Source organism: Salvelinus sp. IW2-2015, linkage group LG4q.1:29 (assembly GCF_002910315.2).
Source record: "Salvelinus sp. IW2-2015 linkage group LG4q.1:29, ASM291031v2, whole genome shotgun sequence".
NCBI lineage: Eukaryota > Metazoa > Chordata > Actinopteri > Salmoniformes > Salmonidae > Salvelinus > Salvelinus sp. IW2-2015.
In genome coordinates, this window is record NC_036842.1 from 29,740,765 (window position 1) to 29,761,912 (window position 21,148).

At 43.0% G+C, this 21,148-nt stretch overlaps 1 protein-coding gene across 2 annotated transcripts in view; it reads right to left on the minus strand.

Moving 5' to 3' along the window:
• The window catches only part of fibcd1b (fibrinogen C domain containing 1b), a 259,633-nt gene that overhangs the window by 145,603 nt on the left and 92,882 nt on the right, over positions 1-21,148 (minus strand). For both annotated transcript variants that reach the window (XM_023984332.2, XM_023984331.2), the window contains one exon: positions 3,357-3,516. In XM_023984332.2, the coding sequence (XP_023840100.1) occupies positions 3,357-3,516 (160 nt within the window). The remainder of the gene's footprint in view (positions 1-3,356; positions 3,517-21,148) is intronic.

Sequence of the window (21,148 nt, forward strand, 5' to 3'; positions counted from 1 at the left end):
ATTGCCCCCATCTATCTTCAGAGCTCGTGCTGCTAGGTGACCTAAACTGGGACATGCTTAACACCCCGGCCATCCTACAATCTAAACTTGATGCCCTCAATCTCACAGAAATGATCAATGAACCCACCAGGCACAACCCCAAATCTGTAAACACGGGCACCCTCATAGATATCATCCTAACAAACTTGCCCTCCAAATATACCTCTACTGTTTTCAACCAAGATCTCCAGGATCACTGCCTCACTGCCTGCATCCGTAATGGGTCCGCGGTCAAATGACCACCCCTCATCACTGTCAAACACTCCCTAAAACACTTCAGCGAGCAGGCCTTTCGAATTGACCTGGCCCGGGTATCCTGGAAGGATATTGACCTCATCCCGTCAGTAGAGGATGCCTGGTCATTCTTTAAAAGTGCTTTCCTCACCATCTTAAATAAGTATGCCCCTTTCAAAAAATGTAGAACTAAGAACAGATATAGCCCTGGGTTCTTTCCAGAGCTGACTGCCCTTGACCAGCACAAAAACATCCTGTGGCGTTCTGCATTAGCATCGAATAGCCCCCGAGATATGCTTTTCAGGGAAGTTAGGAACCAATTTACACAGGCAGTTAGGAAAGCTAAGGCTAGTTTTTTCAAGCAGAAATTTGCATTCTGTAGCACAAACTTAAAAAAGTGCTGGGACACTATAAAGTCCATGGAGAATAAGAGCACCTCCTCCCAGCTGCCCACTGCACTGAGGCTAGGAAACACTGTTACCACCGATAAATCCACCATAATTGAGAATTTCAAGAAGCATTTTTCTATGGCTGGCCATGCTTTCCACCTGGCTACCCCTACCCTGGTCAATAGCCCTGCACTCTCCACAGCAACTCGCCCAAGCCTCCCCGATTTCTCCTTCACCCAAATCCAGAGAGCTGATGTTCTGAAAGAGCTGCAAAATCTGGACCCTTACAAATCAGCCGGGCTAGACAATCTGGGCCCTCTCTTTCTAAAATGATCTGCCGAAATTGTTGCAACCCCTATCACAAGCCTGTTCAACCTCTCTTTCGTATCGTCTGAGATTCTCAAAGATTGGAAAGCTGCAGCGGTCATCCCCCTCTTCAAAGGGGGAAACACTCTAGACCCAAACTGCTACAGACGTATATCTATCCTACCCTGCCTTTCTAAGGTCTTCGAAACCCAAGTTAACAAACAGATTACCGACCATTTCGAATCTCACTGTACCTTCTCCGCTATGCAATCTGGTTTCAGAGCTGATCATGGGTGCACCTCAGCCACGCTCAAGGTCCTAAATGATATCATAACCGCCATCGATAAGAGACATTACTGTGCAGCCGTATTCATCGACCTGGCCAAGGCTTTCGACTCTGTCAAACCCAACATTCTTAATGGCAGACTCAACAGCCTTGGTTTCTCAAATGATTGCCTCGCCTGGTTTACAAACTACTTCTCTGATAGAGTTCAGTGTGTCAAATCGGAGGGCCAGTTGTCCGGACCTCTGGCAGTCTCTATGGGGGTGCCACAAGGTTCAATTCTCGGGCCGACTCTCTTCTCTGTATACATCAATGATGTCGCACTTGCTGCTGGTGATTCTCTAATCCACCTCTACGCAGACGACACCATTCTGTCTACTTCTGGTCGTTCAATGGACACTGTGTTAACTAACCTCCAGACGAGCTTCATTGCCATACAACTCTCCTTCCGTGGCCTCCAACTGCTCTTAAACGCAAGTAAAACTAAATGCATGCTCTTCAACCGATCACTGCCCGCACCTGCCCGCCCGTCCAGCATCACTACTCTGGACGGTTCTGACTTAGAATATGTGGATAACTACAAATACCTAGGTGTCTGGTTAGACTGTAAACTCTCCTTTCAGACTCACATTAAACATCTCCAATCCAAAATTAAATCTAGAATCGGCTTCCTATTTCGCAACAAAGCATCCTTCACTCATGCTGCCAAACATACCCTCGTAAAACTGACCATCCTAACGATGCTCGACTTCGGCGATGTCATTAATAAAATAGCCTCCAACACGCTACTCAACCAATTGGATGCAGTCTATCACAGTGCCATCCGTTTTGTCACCAAAGCCCCATATTCTACCCACCACAGCGACCTGTACGCTCTCGTTGGCTGGCCCTCGCTTCATACTCGTCGCCAAACCCACTGGCTCCAGGTTATCTACAAGTCTCTGCTATGTAAAGCACCGCCTTATCTCAGCTCACTGGTCACCATAGCAGCACCCACTCGTAGCACGTGCTCCAGCAGGTATATATCACTGGTCACCCTCAAAGCCAATTCATCCTTTGGCCGCCTTTCCTTCCAGTTCTCTGCTGCCAATGACTGGAACGAACTGCAAAAATCACTGAAGCTGGAGACTCATATCTCCCTCACTAGCTTTAAGCACCAGCTGTCAGAGCAGCTCACAGATCACTGCACCTATACATAGCCAATCTGTAAACAGCCCATCCAACTACCTCATCCCCATATTGTATTTATTTATTTATCTTGCTCCTTTGCACCCCAGTATCTCTACTTGCACATTCATCTTCTGCACATCTACTATTCCAGTGTTTAATTGCTATATTGTAATTACTTTGCCACCATGGCCTATTTATTGCCTTAACTCCCTTATCTTACCTCATTTGTACTCACTGTATATAGACTTTTTGTTTTATTTTTTTCTACTGTATTACTGACTGTATGTTTGTTTTTCCATGTGTAACTCGGTGTTGCTGTATATGTCAAACTGCTATGCTTTATCTTGGCCAGGTCGCAGTTGCAAATGAGAACTTGTTCTCAACTAGCCTACCTGGTTAAATAAAGGTTAAATAAAAATAAAATACAAAATAATTATATTTACATACTGTACTGTATATTCAGCACTCATACATTCAACACAAGCACCAATGGTAATGAGGTAATCTTCATCTCTGCCACTGGCAGATAGAGATACAGTACACTATTGAATAACACAGAGAGCTATACAGTATGTATACAGAGACAGACAGAGACAGACACATATGAAGACACAGAGAAACACACACATAGACATATGCATGAATGGCAGACACAGACAGATAGTTAGGCAACCAGACAGACAGACAGACAGCCAAACAGCCAGCAAGCCAGGCAGCTACATAGCCAGCCAGCCACAGAGCCCGCCAGTTACATAACCAGCCAGTCAGCTACATAACCAGACAGCCACACAGTCAGACAGCCAGCCAGCCAGCCAATCAGCCAGCCACAAAGCCAGCCAGCCAGCCGGCCACATAGCCAGCCAGCCACATAGCCAGTCAGCCACATAACTAGCCAGCCAGCTAGCCAGACACGGACAGACAGCTATCAGACTTACCATTGGCACAGCCTTTGAGACGAGCCCCTCTGACCGGTGCCCTCTGTAGGTCAGCCTTGACCCGAGCCTTCAGTCCCCCTGTCTCCTTCTGCATGGAGCTGAGAGCATCGCTCACAGTGTTCACCACCTTCACCATGTTGATTTGGCTCTCAGACAGTAGCTGCAATACACACAGTATTAACCATTAGTTAACCACAACTTGTGTACTTGTTTAAGTGATGTTGTGCAGTTTGTTGCTAACGTTACTTTGCTACCTTGCTACCTGCCACTTTGCTACCTGCTACGGTTTTTACTTTTTAATTACCGTTTTATATTTACATTTTTTACCTCAATAACTTTTTTCATTCAGTTTTTTCACCCCGGACGCTTTATCTGGACATGGTTCAACAGGACCTCCACCAGCTGAAGCTGTAGTAACATTAACATTATGCCTTCTAATTGCAGTCGCTGTACTCATAATATACAAGAGAACAATTGCCTTATGGTGAGGATAGCTGTGCTGCAAGCCCAGCTTCAGACGCAATCGTTAGGCAAGGGTAATTGAAGTGTATGAAAGGATGAAACAGCGTCTGTGCCACCAATAAGTACAAATAGTAGTATGAATCCCCTCGCACAGTCCAAACAGCCGGACTATTTTCTCATGGCTTCTGGAAGGAAATGCTGTAGGAGTCCTCAACCGGTGTCGCTTATTCAGCCAACAGAAACTTTCAACCGGTTCTCCCCATTAAGCAACGAGTCGAAGTCAGAGGCCGAGCCTTCTCTGGTCTCGCCTCCACCTGTTACTGGGTCTGAGACGCCGAAGCCTCCCACCATTAGCTCTGACAAATTGAAAACACTAGTCATTGGTGAATCCATTACCCACAATATTAGACTTAAAAAGAATAATCCAGTGATCATACACTGTTTACCAGGGGGCAGGGCTACATACGTAAAGGCTAATCTGAAGATGGTGCTGGCTAAGGCTAAAACTAGCGAGTATAGAGAGTATAGGGATATTGTTATCCACGTCGGCACCAACAATGTTAGGATGAAACAGTCAGAGGTCACCAAGCGCAACATAGGTTCAGCATGTAAATCAGCTAGAAAGATGTGTCGGCATCGAGTAATTGTCTCTGGCCCCCTCCCAGTTAGGGGGAGTGATGAGCTCTACAGCAGTCTCGCAACTCAATCCCTGGTTGAAAACTGTTTTCTGCCCCTCCCAAAAGATAGAATTTGTAGATAATTGGCCCTCTTTCTGGGACTCACCCACAAACAGGACCAAGCCTGGCCTGCTGTGGAGTGACGGACTCCATCCTAGCTGGAGGGGTGCTCTCATCTTATCTATGAACATAGACAGGGCTCTAACTCCTCTAGCTCCACAATGAGATAGGGTGCAGGCCAGGCAGCAGGCTGTTAGCCAACCTGCCAGCTTAGTGGAGTCTGCCACTAGCACAGTCAGTGTAGTCAGCTCAGCTATCCCCATTGAGACTGTGTCTGTGCCTCGACCTAGGTTGGGCAAAAATAAACATGGCGGTGTTTGCCTTAGCAATCTCACTGGAATAAAAACCTCCTCCATTCCTGTAATTATTGAAAGAGATTGTGATATATCACATCTCAAAATAGGGCTGCTTAATGTTAAATCCCTAACTTCCAAGGCAGTTATAGTCAATGAACTAATCACTGATCATAATCTTGATGTGATTGGCCTGACTGAAACATGGTTTAAGCCTGATGAATTGACTGTGTTAAATGAGGCCTCTCCTCCTGGTTACACTAGCGACCATATCCCCTGTGTATTCCGCAAAGGCGGAGGTGTTGCTAACATTTACGATAGCAAATTTGTAAATGACTGCGTTTTCGTCTTTTGAGCTTCTGATCATGAAATCTATGCAGACTACTCAATCACTTTTTATAGCTATTGTTTACAGGCCTCCTGGGCCGTATACAGCGTTCCTCACTGAGTTCCCTGAATTCCTATCGGACCTTGTAGTCATGGCAGATAATATTCACAATTTTGGTTAACTTTAATATTCACATGGAAAAGTCCACAGACCCACTCCAAAAGTCCTTCGGAGCCATCATTGACTCAGTGGGTTTTGTTACAATATGTCTCCGGACCTACTCACTGCCACAGTCATACTCTGGACCTAGATTTGGCCCATGGAATAAATATTGTGGATCTTAATGTTTTTCCTCATAATCCGGGACTATTTGGTATTCTATTAGGATCCCCATTAGCTGTTGCAAAAGCAGCAGCTAATCTTCCTGGGGTCCACACAAAACATGAAACATAATACAGAATGACATAATACAGAACATCATTAGACAAGAACAGCTCAAGGTCAGAACTACATACATTTTTTAAAAGGTACACGTAGCCTACATATTAATACATTCACACAAACTATCTAGGTCAAATAGGGGAGAGGCGTTGTGCCGTGAGGTGTTGCTTTATCTGTTTTTTGAAACCAGGATTGCTGTTTATTTGAGCAATATGAGATGGAAGGAAGTTCCGTGTAATAAGAGCTCTATATAATACTGTATGTTTTCTTGCATTTGTTCTGGATTTGGGGACTATGAAAAGACCCCTGGTGGCATGTCTGGTGGGATAAATTTGTGTGTAAGTTTACTTTGCAAACAATTTGGGATTTTCAACACATTAATGTTTCTTATAAAAAGAAGAAGTGATGCAGTCAGTCTCTCCTCAACTCTTAGCCAATAGAGACTGGCATGCAATAGTATTTATATCAGCCCTCCGATTATAATTAAGAGACAATCGTACCGCTCTGTTCTGGGCTAGCTGCAACGACTAGGTCTTTGCTTGCCGCACTGGACCACACGACTGGACAATAATTAAGATTAGACAAAACTAGAGCCTGCAAAACTTGCTTTTTGGAGTGTGGTGTCAAAAAATCAGAGAATCTCTTTATTACGGCTAGACCTCTCCCCATCTTTGCAACCATTGAAACTATATGTTTGACCATGACGGTTTACAATCTAAGGTAATGCCAAGTAATTTAGTCTCCTCAACTTGTTCAACAGCCATACCATTCATTACCAGATTCAGCTGAGATCTAGCACTTAAGGAATGATTTGTACCAAATACAATGCGTTTAGTTTTAGAATTGTTCAGGACCAGTTTATTACTGGCCACCCATTCCAAAACAGACTGCAACTCTTTGCAGTGACTTCCTTAGCTGTAGTTGCTGATGCGTATATGGTTGAATCATCATCATACATGGACACACATGCTTTGTTTAACGCCAGTGGCAGGTCATTGATAAAAATAGAAAAGAGTAGAGGGCCGAAAGAGCTGACCCGCGGTACACCACACTTTACATGTTTGACATTAGAGACACTTCCATTAACTTTTTAGAGATAGGGGGCAGCATTTTCACTTTGGATGAATAGCGTGCCCAGAGTGAACTGCCTCCTTACTCTGTCCCAGATGCTAATATATGCATATTATTATTACTATTGGATAGAAAACACTCTGACGTTTCTAAAACTGTTTGAATGATGTCTGTGAGTATAACAGAACTCATATGGCAGGCAAACACCTAAGAAAAAATCCAAACAGGAAGCGGGAATTCTGTGGCTGATGGATTTTCAACCAATATCCAATTGATTTCACAGCGAGATATGGATGAGTTTGCACTTCCTACGTCTTCCACTAGATGTCAACAGTCTGTAGAACCTTGTCTGATGCCTCTACTGTGAGGGGGGGCGAATGAGAGGGGAATTAGTCAGGTCTGCCATGACCTGACCATGCTCTAACCATGCCCGTTCACATGAGAGGGAGCTCTGTTCCATCGCTCATCTGAAGTCAATGTAATTCTCCGGTTGGAACGTTATTCAAGATTTATGTTAAAAACATTCTAAAGATTGGTTGAATACATCGTTTGACATGTTTCTACTGACTGTTACGGAACTTTTGGACATTTCATCAGCTTTTAGTGAACGCGCTTCCTGACGTTGGATTTGTTTACCAAACACGCTAACAAAAATAGCTAGTCCTGGGAGTGCATTCCGACGAAGATCAGCAAAGGTAAGTGAAGATTTATAATGTTTTTTATGAGCACAATTTGGCGGGTAACTGTATGGCTTGCTTTTGTGGCTGAATGCTGTTTTCAGATTATTGAATATTGTGTTTTGCCGTAAAGAATTTTTGAAATCTGACACAGCGGTTGCATTAAGAACAAGTGCATCTTTAATTCTATGTAAAACATGTATCTTTCATCAAAGTTTATGATGAGTATTTATGTGATTTGACGTCGCTCTCTGCAATTTCTCCAGATATTTTGGAGGAATTTCTGAACATGGCGCCAATGTAAACTGAGGTTTTTGTATATAAATATTAACTTTATCGAACAAAACATACATGTATTGTGTAACATGAAGTCCTATGAGTGTCATCTGATGAAGATCATCAAAGGTTAGTGATTCATTTTATCTCTATTTCTGCTTTTTGTGACTCCTATCTTTGGCTGGTAAAATGACTGTGTTTGTCTGTGATTTTGCGGTGACCTAACATAATCGTTTGTGTTGCTTTTGCTGAAAATAATATTTGAAAACGGACACTTTGGTGGGATTAACAACAAGATTACTTTTAAAATGGTATAAGATACATGTATGTTTGAGGAATTTTAATTATGAGATGTCTGTTGTTTGAATTTGGCGCCCTGCACTTTCACTGGCTGTTGTCATATCGATTCCGTTAACGGGATTGCAGCCATAAGAAGTTTTAAGAGCAGTCTCTGGAGAGAACCAAGGGCTATATCTGTTCCTGGTTCTAAATTTCTTGAATTTCTTGCTTATTTAAGATGGTTAGGAAGGCATTTAAAAAAAAATACCTGGCATCCTCTACTGACGGGATGAGGTCAATATCCTTCCAGGATACCCGGGCAAGGTCGATTAGAAAGGCCTGCTCGCTGAAGTGTTTCAGAGAGCGTTTGACAGTGATGAGTGGAGGTCGTTTGACCGCTGACCCATTACGGATGCAGGCAATGAGACAGTGATCGCTGAGATCTTGGTTGGAAACAGCAGAGGTGTATTTGGAGGGCAAGTTGGTTAGGATGATATCTAGCAGGGTGCCTGTGTTTACGGCTTTGGAGTGGTACCTGGTAGGTTCATTGATAATTTGTGTGAGATTGAGGGCATCAAGCTTAGATTGTAGGATGGCCGGGGTGTTAAGCATGTCCCAGTTTAGGTCACCTAGCAGCACGAGCTCTGAAAACAGATAGGGGGCAATCAGTTCACATATGGTGTCCAGAGCACAGCTGGGGGCAGAGGGTGGTCTATAGCAGGCATGTTTTAGAGAGGTGGATTTTTAAAAGTAGAAGTTCAAATTGTTTGGGTACAGACCTGGATAGTAGAACAGAACTCTGCAGGCTATCTCTGCAGTAGATTGCATCACCACCTTTGGCCGTTCTATCTTGTCTGAAAATGTTGTAGTCAGGGATGGAGATTTCAGAGATTTTGGTGGTCTTCCTAAGCCAGGATTCAGACACGGCTAGGACATCCGGGTTGGCAGAGTGTGCTAAAGCAGTGAATTAAACAAACTTAGGGAGGAGGCTTCTAATGTTAACATGCATGAAACCAAGGCTATTACGGTTACAGATGTCATCAAAAGAGAGTGCCTGGGGAATAGGAGTGGAGCTAGACACTGCAGGGCCTGGATTCACCTCTACATCGCCAGAGGAACAGAGGAGGAGTAGGATAAGGGTACGGCTAAAAGCTATGAGAATTGGTCATCTAGGACGTCCGGAACAGTGAGTAAAAGAAGCAGGTTTCTGGGGGCGATAAAATAGCTTCAAGTTATAATGTACAGACAAAGGTATGGTAGGATGTGAATACAGTGGAGGTAAACCTAGGCATTGAGTGATGATGAGAGAGATATTGTCTCTAGAAACATAATTTAAACCAGGTGATGTCATCCTATGTGTGGGTGGTGGAACTGAAAGGTTGGATAAGGTATAATGACCAGGGCTAGAGGCGCTACAGTGAAATAAGCCAATAAACACTAACCAGAACAGCAATGGACAAGGCATATTGACATTAAGGAGAGGCATGCTTAGCCGAGTGATCATAAGGGTCCAGTGAGTAGTGAGGTTGGTTGTGGTCACGGCGATTCAGACAGCTAGCCGGGCCATGGGTAGCAAACTGGCAGAAGATGGAGGTCTGTTTTTAGCCACCTCGTGCGTTTCAGTCGGTATATTATTGGTGTTCCGTGTGGTAGAGGGGACCAATCCAATTGGCAAAATAGTTATAGTTATAGTGGCCCAAGAAAATTGTCCGATAGCAGCTGATAAGACAGCTAACGATTAGCGGGCCGCAGATGGGCGTTCAGGTAACGTCGCAACGGAGGGGCCAGTTGGATAACTCCCTCGGGCAGATAACGTCGGTAGTCCAGTCGTGAAGGCCCGGTGGGGCTCTGCATCGGCAGTAAAACGGGTCCGGATAGGTGATTGTAGCCCAGGAGTGGCTGATGGAACTCTTCAGCTGGCTAGCTCCGGAATAATTAATGTTTGCTCCGGAACCGACGTTAGCCAATAGTCACTCGGATAGCAGCTAGCTAGCTGCAAGATCCAGGTGTAAATGTCCACAGATTGCGGTAGAACTCCGGGGATATGGAGAGAAAATAGGTCCGGTATGCTCTGGTCTGAGTCGCGTTGTACAAAACTGCCGATAGCTTTTCGAGCTAAAGGATAGCTGATGACCGCCAACCGTGGTTAGCTGAATACTAACGTTAGCCAGTGGCTAACTTCTGGCTAACTTCTGGCTAGCTTCTGTTGTGGATTTCAGATTTGAGGTGAATAATACTTTTTTTTTTAATTGGTGAGGTGGGTTGCAGGAGTGTTTTGAAGTTGAGTTTTTAGAAAAAAAAATATAAAAAAGATATGCGAAGAAAATATGTAAATATATATACAGGACACGACAAGACGAGGACAACGGACGTCTGACTGCTATGCCATCTTGGAATCAATATACAGTATATATCAATATCAAGATAGATAGCTCTGAATCCACAATATGGCAGAGGTTGAAAAGCCTCAGCACTTAAGTACTTTCAACAACTGGTTAAGGTCAGTAATATCAAAAGCTGCACTGAAATCTAACAGTACAGCTCCAACAATCTTCTTGTTATCAATTTCTTTCAACCAATCATCAGTCATTTGTGTCAGTGCAGTACATGTTGAGTGCCCTTCTCTATAAGCATGCTGAAAGTCTGTTGTTAATTTGTTTATAGAGAAATAGTGTCACGCTGGCATAAAGGGTCGGGAGACAGGCGCAGGAATGCGTAATAGGGGTTTTCATTACACCCAAATTATGCTGTGCCGTGTACAGGCACGGGGACGAAGACCAAATAAACACTATACAAAACACAGGGTAGAAACCCAAACAAAAGAGCGAGGAGTACCTCAAATAAATAACACAAGCGCACAATGATTATCACACTGGACGAGACCCATAATCATCTGCGCAATCCACAATGGCACGAAAGCCAAAACACACAGCACAGGTACTCACACGACCAACAGACATAGTAACAATAATCGACAGGACAATGGTAAACCAAGGACACTTATAAAATTACTAATCACTGGGAATAGGGGCCAGGTGTGAGTAATGAAAGTTCCGGAGGGATCCTTGACAAATAGAATTGTATTTGGTCAAACACTATTTTTTCCAACAGTTTGCTAAGAGCTGGCAGCAAGCTTATAGGTCTGCTGTTAGAACCAGTAAGGGCCGATTTACCACTCTTGGGTAGCGGAATTACTTTGGCTTCCCTCCAGACCTGAGGACAAAGACTTTCCTCTAGGCTCAGATTAGAAATATGACAGATAGGAGTGGCTATAGAGTCAGCCACCATCCTCAGTAGAGTTACATCTAAGATGTCAATGCCAGGGGGTTTGTCATTATTGATCGTTAACAATAATTTTCCCACCTCTCCCACACTAACTTTACAAAATTCAAACTTGCACTGCTTTTCTTTCATTATTAGTTGTTTTATGCATGAATATAATTGCTCACTGTTTGCCGTGGGCATTTCCTGCCTAATTTTGCCCACTTTGCCAATGAAATAATCATTAAAATAATTGCCAACATCAAATGGTTTTGTGATGAATAAGCCATCTGATTCGATGAAAGATGGAGTTGAATTAGTCTTTCTGCCCATAATTTAATTTAAAGAACTCCAAAGTTTTTTTCCATCATTCTTTATATCATTGATCTTGGCTTCATAATAAAGTTTCTTCTACTTTCTGTTGAGTTTAGTCACATAATTTCTCAATTTGCAGTAAGTAAGCCAGTCAGATGTACAGCCAGACTTATTAGCCACTCCTTTTGCCCCCTCTCTTTCATCCATACCGTTTTTCAAAATCCTCATCAATCCATGGATCTTTAACTGTACTGACATTCAGTTTCTTAACAGGTGCATGTCTATCAATAATTGGAAGAAGCAATTGCATAAATTCATCAAGTGCAGCGTCTGGATGCTACTCATTAATCACATCAGACCAACAAATATCTTTAACATCATCCACATAAGAGTCAAAACAAAATATTTTGTATGATCTCTTATATACTATTTTAGGCCCTGCTGTTGGAACTTCGGCTTTCCTGGATTTAGCCACTATATCGTGATCACTGCATCCAATGGGTACGGATATAGCTTTAGAACAAAGTTCTACAGCATTAGTAAAAATGTGATCAATACATGTGGATGATCTTGTTCCTGTAGTGTTTGTAAACACCCTGGTAGGTTGATTAATAACCTGAACCAGATTTCAGACACTGGTTACAGTCAGAAGCTTCCTCTTGAGCGGACAGCTTGATGAAAACCAGTCAATATTCAGGTCCCCAAGAAAGTAGACATCTCTGTCACATCACATACACAATCAGGCATTTCACACATATTATTTAGATACTGACTATTAGCACTTGGTGGCCTATAGATACACTCAAAAGAAAAGGCTTTAGATGTGCCAAGTGAACCTGCAACCACAACACTTCAATAACACTTGACATAAGATCTTCTCAAGGATATGGCTGTATGTCTGGCTAGTTGCAATGCCAAATAGCTCCTCTGGAACAATTTGGCAGGAACACTGGAAAGATACAAGCAGTCCCAGCAACTTATGCCAACTGTGTCGCGGGATCCAACATAAGAAGGTCGGTAGCTACCAAGAACTTTCCAATATACTTTTAAACAACAAACTTTCTAAACACAAAAAAAAACGAGCTCGTCCTCGTTCCGAGTACAACAGGAAGTGATGATGTCGTGTGATGGATTGGGGGATACAGAAATAGATACAGAAAGAAACACATGAAGGTGCTTTTGGAGCACCTTATGTTTGCAATCGCAACAAATAATCTGCTCAGACCCCAACCAAGGATCATCAAAAGCTGTGCTATAAATTCTCGGACAACCAAAGATTCCTAGATGCCCTTCCAGACTCCCTCCACCTACCCAAGGACGTCAGAGTACAAACCTAACTGAGGAACTCAATTTAACCTTGCATAATACCCTAGATGCAGTCGCACCCCTTAAAACAAAAACATTTGTCATAAGAAACTAGCTCCCTGGTATACAAATACCCGAGCCCTGAAGCAAGCTTCCAGAAAATTGGAACGTTAATGGCGTTACACCAAACTGGAAGTCTTCCGACTAGCTTGGAAAGACAGTAACATGCAGTATCAAAGAGCCCTCACTGCTGCTCGATCATCCTATTTTTCCAATTTAATTGAGGAGATTAATTGGAAAGCAAATTATGGACTCCGCTTTAAATCTGCGTATTTCTCCAAAGCTCAGTTGTCCTGTGTCTGCACAACACTGTCAGGACCTAGGATCAAGGAAGACACTCAAGTGTTTTAACTTCTTTATGATAGGGGGCAGCATTTTTACTTTTGGATGAATTTCATGCACATAGGGAAGTGCCTCCTACTCTGTCCCAGATGCTAGTATATGCATATTATTATTACTATTGGATAGAAAACAATCTGAAGTTTCTAAAACTGTTTGAATGATGTCTGTGAGTATAACAGAACTCATATGGCAGGCAAAAACCTGAGAAAAAATCAAAACAGGAAGTGAAAATTCTGAGAGTGGGCGTTGTGAAAGTCATCGCCTATTCAAATCCCTGTAATTTATGGATCTGTTTGCACTTCATACGCCTTCCACTAGATGTCAACAGTCAGTAGAATGTGGAATGAAGCTTATGCTGTGTTGTGGGACCGGATGGGAGGGGAATGAGTCAGTGGTCTGGCAGTTGGCCAGTTCCTGGTCACGCGCTTTCCTCATCGTGTCGTCTTGCGTTCCATTACTTATAGAGACTGAAAAGAATTCTCCGGTTGGAACGGTATTGGATATAAATGATAACAACATCCTGAAGATTGATTCTCTACTAAGTTTGACCAGTTTATTCGACTTGTAATATAACTATTTTAAGRTTTCGTCCGACGTTTGCCTGCATCTCCGCGAGTGTTTGGACACGTGTACTACACATGCTAACAAAATTAGCTAATTGGACATAAGTAATGGACATTATCGAACAAAACAACAATTTATTGTGGAACTAGGATTCCTGGCACTGCATTCTGATGAAGATAATCAAAGGTAAGGGAATATTTATGATGTAATTTCGTATTTCTGTTGACTCCAACATGGCGGCTAATTTGGCTATTGTTCTGAGCTCCGTCTCAGATTATTGCATGGTGTGCTTTTTCGTAAAGTTTTTAAAAAATCTGACACCGCAGTTGCATTAAGAAGAAGAGTATCTTTAATTATATGTAAAACATGTATCTTTCATCAAAGTTTATAATGAGTATTTCTGTTATTTGACGTGGCTCTGTAATTACTCCGGATATTTTGGAGGCATTTCTGAACATGGCGCCAATGTAAACCGAGATTTGTGGATATAAATATGCACATTATYGAACAAARCAWAAATGTATTGTGTAACATGATGTCMTATGAGTGTCATCTGATGAAGATGTTCAAAGGTTAGTGATWMATTTKATCTCTATTTCTGGTTTTTGTKARWRCTATCTTTTGCTGGGAAAATGGCTGTGTTTTTCTGTGGCTATGTACTGAGCTAACATAATTGTTTGGTGTGCTTTCCCCGTAAATCCTTTTTGAAATCAGACATGTTGGCTGGATTCACAACATGTGTAGCTTTAATTTGGTGTCTTTCATGTGTGATTTCATGAAAGAATGATTTTTATAGTAATATATTTGAATTTGGCGCGCTCCATTTTTTTCTGGATTTTGGACAAGTGGGACGCTACCGTCCCACATATATCCTAGAGAAGTTAATACAATATATCTTGACACATTGATGAAAATAGTCATGGCCTCTAAACCTTCAAGCTGCATACTGGACCCTATTCAAACTAAACTACTGAAAGAGCTGCTTACTGTGCTTGGCCCTCCTATGTTGAACATAATTAACGGCTCCCTATCCACCAGATGTGTACCAAACTCACTAAAAGAGGCAGTAATAAAGCCTCTCTTGAAAAAGCCAAACCTTGACTCAGAAAATCTAAAAAAACTGCCAACCTATATCGAATCTCCCATTCCTCTCAAAAATGTTAGAAAAAGATGTTGCGCGGCAACTCACTGCCTTCCTGAAGAGAAACAATGCATATGAAATGCTTTAGTCTGGTTTAAGACACCATCATAGCACTGAGACTGCACTCGTGAAGTTGGTAAATTACCTTTTAAAGGCATCAGATCGAGGCTCTGCATCTGTCCTCGTGCTATTAGACCTTAGTGCTGCTTTTGATACCATCGATCACCACATTCTTTTGGAGAGATTGGAAACCGAAATTGGTCTGCATGGACAAGTTCTGGCCTGGTTTAGATCGTATCTGTCAGAACGATATCAGTTTGTCTCTGTGGATGGTTTGTCCTCTGACAAATCAACTGTAAACTTCAATGTTCCTAAAGGTTCCGTTCTAGGACCACTATTGTTTTAACTATATATTTTACCTATTGGTAATGTCATTCGGAAACATAATGTTAACTTTCACTACTATGCGGACGATACATATCTGTACATTTCGATGAAACATGGTGAAGCACCAAAATTGCCGTTCCTGGAAGCCTTTCTTTCAGACATAAGGAAGTGGATGGCGGCAAATGTTTTACTTTTAAACTTGGCCAAAACAGAGATGCTAGTTCTAGGTCCCAAGAAACAAAGAGATCTTCTGTTGGATCTGACAATTAATCTCAATGGTTGTACAGTCGTCTCAAATAAAGCTGAAGGACCTTGGCGTTACTCTGGACCCTGATCTCTCTTTTGATAAACATATCAATACTGTTTCAAGGACAGCTTTTTTCCATCTATGTAACATTGCAAAAATCAGAAACCTTTTGTACAAAAATGATGCAGAAAAATGTATCCATGCTTTTGTCACTTCAAGATTAGACTACTGCAATGCTCTACTTTCCGGCTACCCGGATAAACCACTAAATAACCTTCAGTTAGTGCTAAACACGGCTGCTAGAATCTTGACAATAACCAAAAAATGTGATCATATAACTCCAGTGCTAGCCTCTCTACACTGGCTTCCTTGTTAATAGGGGGCGCAATTTCGTTTTTTGGCTAAATGGCGTACCCATTTGAAACTGCATATTTCTCAGCCGCCGAAACTAGAATATGCATATAATTATCAGATTAGGATAGAAAACACTCTAAAGTTTCCAAAACTGTCTTAATATTGTCTGTGAGTGAAACAAAACTTTTATTGCAAGCGAAAACCGGAGGAAAATCTAAACCGAAGTGTATTTGTGTTGCAATCTCACAGTTCTGAGAACTGCCTAACGAGCATTTAAAGGGGTATCAACCAGATCTCTTTTTTCTATGGCTTCCCTAGGGTGTCAACAGTCATTAGACAAAGTTTCAGGCTTTTATTTTGAAAAATTTGCGTGAAGGGGCACATTGCGTAAGTGGATAGGTGGGGGCTCCCAGAGAGATTTGTGCGCAAGGAGAAAGCCAGCCATTGTTCCTCCCGTGATGAATGAATAAGCAACACTCTCGGTTGATATATTATCGAATAGATATTTGAAAAACAACCTTAGGATTCATGATAAAAAACGTTTGACATGTTTCTGTGGAATTTATGGATATTATTTGGCATTTTCGTATGCGTTTTGGCGAATGCTCTTAACGGTGGATTTTGGCGCATAAGGAACCAAACGAACGGGAGGTATTTGGATATAAAAGTAATATTTATCGAACATTTGTTGTGTAACTGGGAGTCTCGTGAGTGGAACCACCCGAAGATTATCAAAGGTAAGCGATTCATTTGATTGCTTTTAAAACTTTCGTGGCCAAGCCAAGCAAGCTAATATAAGGCTACGCTAATGTAGCAAAGAATGCTACACTCACAAAAGCTTGGATTTCTTTCGCTGTAAAATATATTTTCAAAATCTGACACGATAGGTGGTTTAACAACAAGCTAAGATGTGCTTTTTTTATATTTCACTTGTGATTGCATGATTATAAATATTTGTAGGAATATTTTTTTGTCTGATACGTTTGGAATTTTCTCTCTTCCGTTCAGGACCTGAATGAGGCACACTTTTTTTCTTCATGACGCACAAACCAAATGGCGTTTTTTTGTATGATTATAAATATTTATAGGATGTTTTTGAATTTGGCGTGCCTGCAATTCAGCGGTTGTTTAAGAAAGTGATCCCGGATGCGGTATAGGTATTAAGTAGAGGTTAAGGCTTGGGCTGATTTCAAGGTTTTACTGCTAACCTACAAAGCATTACATGGGCTTGCTCCTACCTATCTTTCCGATTTGGTCCTGTCGTACATACGGTCACAAGACGCAGGCCTCCTTATTGTCCCTAGAATTTCTAAGCAAACAGCTGGAGGCAGGCCTTTCTCCTAAAGAGCTAAATTTTTATGGGATGGTCTGCCTATCCATGTGAGAGACGCAGACTCGGTCTCGACCTTTAAGTCTTTATTGAAGACTCATCTCTTCAATAGGTCCTTTGATTGAGTGAAGTCTGGCCCAGGGGTGTGAAGGTGAACGGAAAGGCACTGGAGCGACGAACCACCCTTGATGTCTCTGTTAGGCCGGTTCCCATCTCTCCACTCTGATTCTCTGCCTCTAACCCTATTATGGGGGGCTGAGTCACTGGCTTACTGGTGCTCTTCCATGCTGTCCCTAGAGGGGTGTGTCACTTGAGTGGGTTGAGTCACTGACGTGATCTTCCTGTCTGGGTTGGCGCCCCTCCCTTGGGTTGTGCTGTGGCGGAGATCTTTGTGGGCTATACTCGGCCTTGTCTCAGGATGGTAAGTTGGTGGTTGAAGATATCCCTCTAGTGGTGTGGGGGCTGTGCTTTGGCAAAGTGGGTGGGGTTATATCCTTCCTGTTTGGCCCTGTCCGGGGGTATCATCGGATGGGGCCACAGTGTCTCCTGACCCCTCCTGTCACAGCCTCCAGTATTTATGCTGCAGTAGTTTATGTGTCGGGGGGCTAGGGTCAGTTTGTTATATTTGGAGTACTTCTCCTGTCTTAACCCGGTGTCCTGTGTGAATTTAAGTATGCTCTCGCTAATTCTCTCATTCTCTCTTTCTTTCTTTCTCTCTCTCGGAGGACCTGAGCCCTATGACCATGCCTCAGGACTACCTGGCATGATAACTCCTTGCTGTCCACAGTCCACCTGGCCGTGCTGCTGCTCCAGTTTCAACTGTTTTGCCTGCGGCTATGGAACCCTGACCTGTTCCCCCGACGTGCTACCTGTCCCAGACCTGCTGTTTTCAACTCTCAAGAGACAGCAGGAGCAGTAGAGATACTCTTAATGATCGGCTATGAAAAGCCAACTGACATTTACTCCTGAGGTGCTGACTTGYTGCACCCTCGACAACTACTGTGATTATTATTATTTGACCATGCTGGTCATTTATGAACWTTTGAAYATCTTGGCCATGTTCTGTTATAATCTCCACCCGGCACAGCCAGAAGAGGACTGGCCACCCATCATAGCCTGGTTCCTCTCTAGGTTTTTTCCTAGGTTTTTTCCTTTCTAGGGAGTTTTTCCTAGCCACCGTGCTTCTACACATGCATTGCTTGCTGTTTGGGGTTTTAGGCTGGGTTTCTGTACAGCACTTTGAGATATCAGCTGATGTAAGAAGGGCTATATAAATACATTTGATTTGATTTGATTGAGGAGTATACCACCCCAGTCACCGGCTTCATATATAAGTGCATCGACAACGTCGTCCCCACAGTGACCGTACGTACATTTTCCAACCAGAAGCCATGGATTACAGGCAACATCCGCACCGACCTCAAGGCTAGATCTGCCACTTTTAAGCCTTGTGTGGTGTTCGGGTCTGCGGGACCCATTTTCAATGTTAACTTAAAGAAAAATTTAAAATAATTAAAACCTGAGACTCATTGGTCTTGGCTAATTTTCTGTGAATAACACGAAAAATAATACATTTTAATTAAGTGCACACTGTGCACCCCCTACACATTTATGGTGTTTGGGTCCACTGGACCCAAGGGTAACAAAAGTGTGGAAAAGTGTGTGTGTGTAGTTGAAAACAAGTAAATATGAAACAAAAAGGTTTGTTGTATGACTTCACTCCTCCCTAGGCCTACTGTTTCAACATAGCACCAAATACGTGTCTGTCTCTCTGCCTGTCTGCCTGTTTCCTGCTTTTCTCACACTCCTTACCCTTTGTAGTGTGTGAAACTACACAATGTCTTGCACAATGACCCTGCACAATGATATTACAATACAATATTTCGATATATTGTAAAAAATTCTGTATTTTCCCCCAGGCAGGTGCAAATTGGGGGAGGGACACAACAAATAAATAGCTTTTAATGCGTGGCTCCTTACCGGCAAAAATAATCTCTGCTCAGAGGGCCTTAGAAATAATGTTTGAGGAGAGAGAAGTTACTGTGGAAGGAGCGTCTTCCACTTTGGAAGATGAAGAATTTTCCGAACATGTCTCTGTCAATTCGGAGTCTGACAGTGAGTTGGAAGAAGAGGATGAGATTGACCCTCAGCCAGCCCCAGGACCAGCCAATCAGCAGTCACCTCATCAGCAGCCTGCAGGAGGAGAAATATGGATGTCAAAAATGTTTTTAATTGGTCTTCTTGCCCAAGGAATGAGCCACCCCGCATGGATCATGCAACCAGGGCCGACGCGAATGACGGTTACTCATGTGCAGGACATAAAGTATTATTTTGAACTGTTCATCGTAGACACGATACAGAAAATCATTCAGGACTGCACTAATTTGGAGGGAAGGCATGTTTTTGGAAAGAGATGGAAGGAGATGGACCAAACTTATTTACATGCATACTTTGGGCTTCTTATCCCTGCTGGTGTTTTCAGATCCAATGGGGAATCCACAAAACTTTTCCGTGCAACAATGTCTCTGGAAAACTTCCACATTATTTCCAGGATTATCCGCTTCAATAACCGAGACACCAGACCAGCTTGGCGTCAGAGAGAAAAGCTAGCTGCACTCAGGTCAGTGTAGAGAGACAACCTAGCTGCAATCAGGTCAGTGTAGAGAGACAAGCTAGCTGCACTCAGGTCAGTGTGGGACAAGTGGGTGGACCGCATTCCCCTGTTTTACAACCCTTATGTTAGCAGCTTATGTTATTTAGGGGTCGCTGCCCCTTCAGGCAGTACATACCGTCTAAACACGCAAAATATGGAATCAAGATCTGGGTCGCCTGTGATGCTGCTTCATCATATGCGTGGAACTTGCAAGCGGTATAAGGCACTGCATCTCAGTGCTTGAGGCGTCACTACAGACACCCTGGTTCGAATCCAGGCTGTATCACAACCGGCCGTGATTGGGAGTCTCATAGGGCGGCACACAATTGGCCCAGGATCATCCGGGTTTGGCCGGTGTAGGCCCTCAATGTAAATAATAATTTGTTCTTAACTGACTTGCCTAGTCAAATAAAGGTTAAATAAAAAATAAAATACGGGGAAGCCAGATGAGGGAGCACCTGAGAAGAACCAAGGGATGCAGGTTGTCCTGGATGTGACACAGGGACTCCGTGGCCACACATCACATGCAATAACTTTTTAACTTCGCAAAAGGTGGGACAGGAGCTCTTCAAGAGAAAGCTGACGATGGTAGAATAGTACGAAAAAACAAGCCAGATCTCCCACCTCAACTGTTGAATGCACAGGAACAGGCCTATCAATACCTCTAAGTTTGTGTTTATGGCCGACACGTCCCTAGTGTCCTACGTGCCAAAGAAAGGCAAAAATGTGGTACTCATGAGTACGCTGCATATGGATGGGAGAATATGTGCCAGAAATAATAATGGATTACAATGCCACAAAAGGAGGGGTGGACAAATTTAAACAAGCTGGTGACTGGCCACAGCTGCAAAAGAAGATCCCTACACTGGATACTTGTGATATTCTTCAACATCTAGGACATCTCGGCATACAACGCGTTTGTAATCTGGATGGCGTTGAACCCAGATTGGAACAGAGGGAAGCTCCAGAGGAGACGGCTCTTTCTCAAGGTCCTGGGCAAGGCACTGGTAAGACCTCAAATCCAGAGGATGCAACATATCCCAAGGGCCCCAGCTTCTGCAGCCATTGTGAGGAGGATTCAGGAGGAGGATGCTGGTGAGCAATCAGCCCGATCCACAGAAACAACAACTCCAATACCGGAATTAAGTGTGAGTGATGTTGTTGCATGTGTGTGTGTGTCTGACTCTCCTACCTTGGCCTGCTGTAACTACACTACTGGTCAAAAGTTTTAGAACACCTACTCATTCAAGGGTTTTTCTTTGTTTTTAC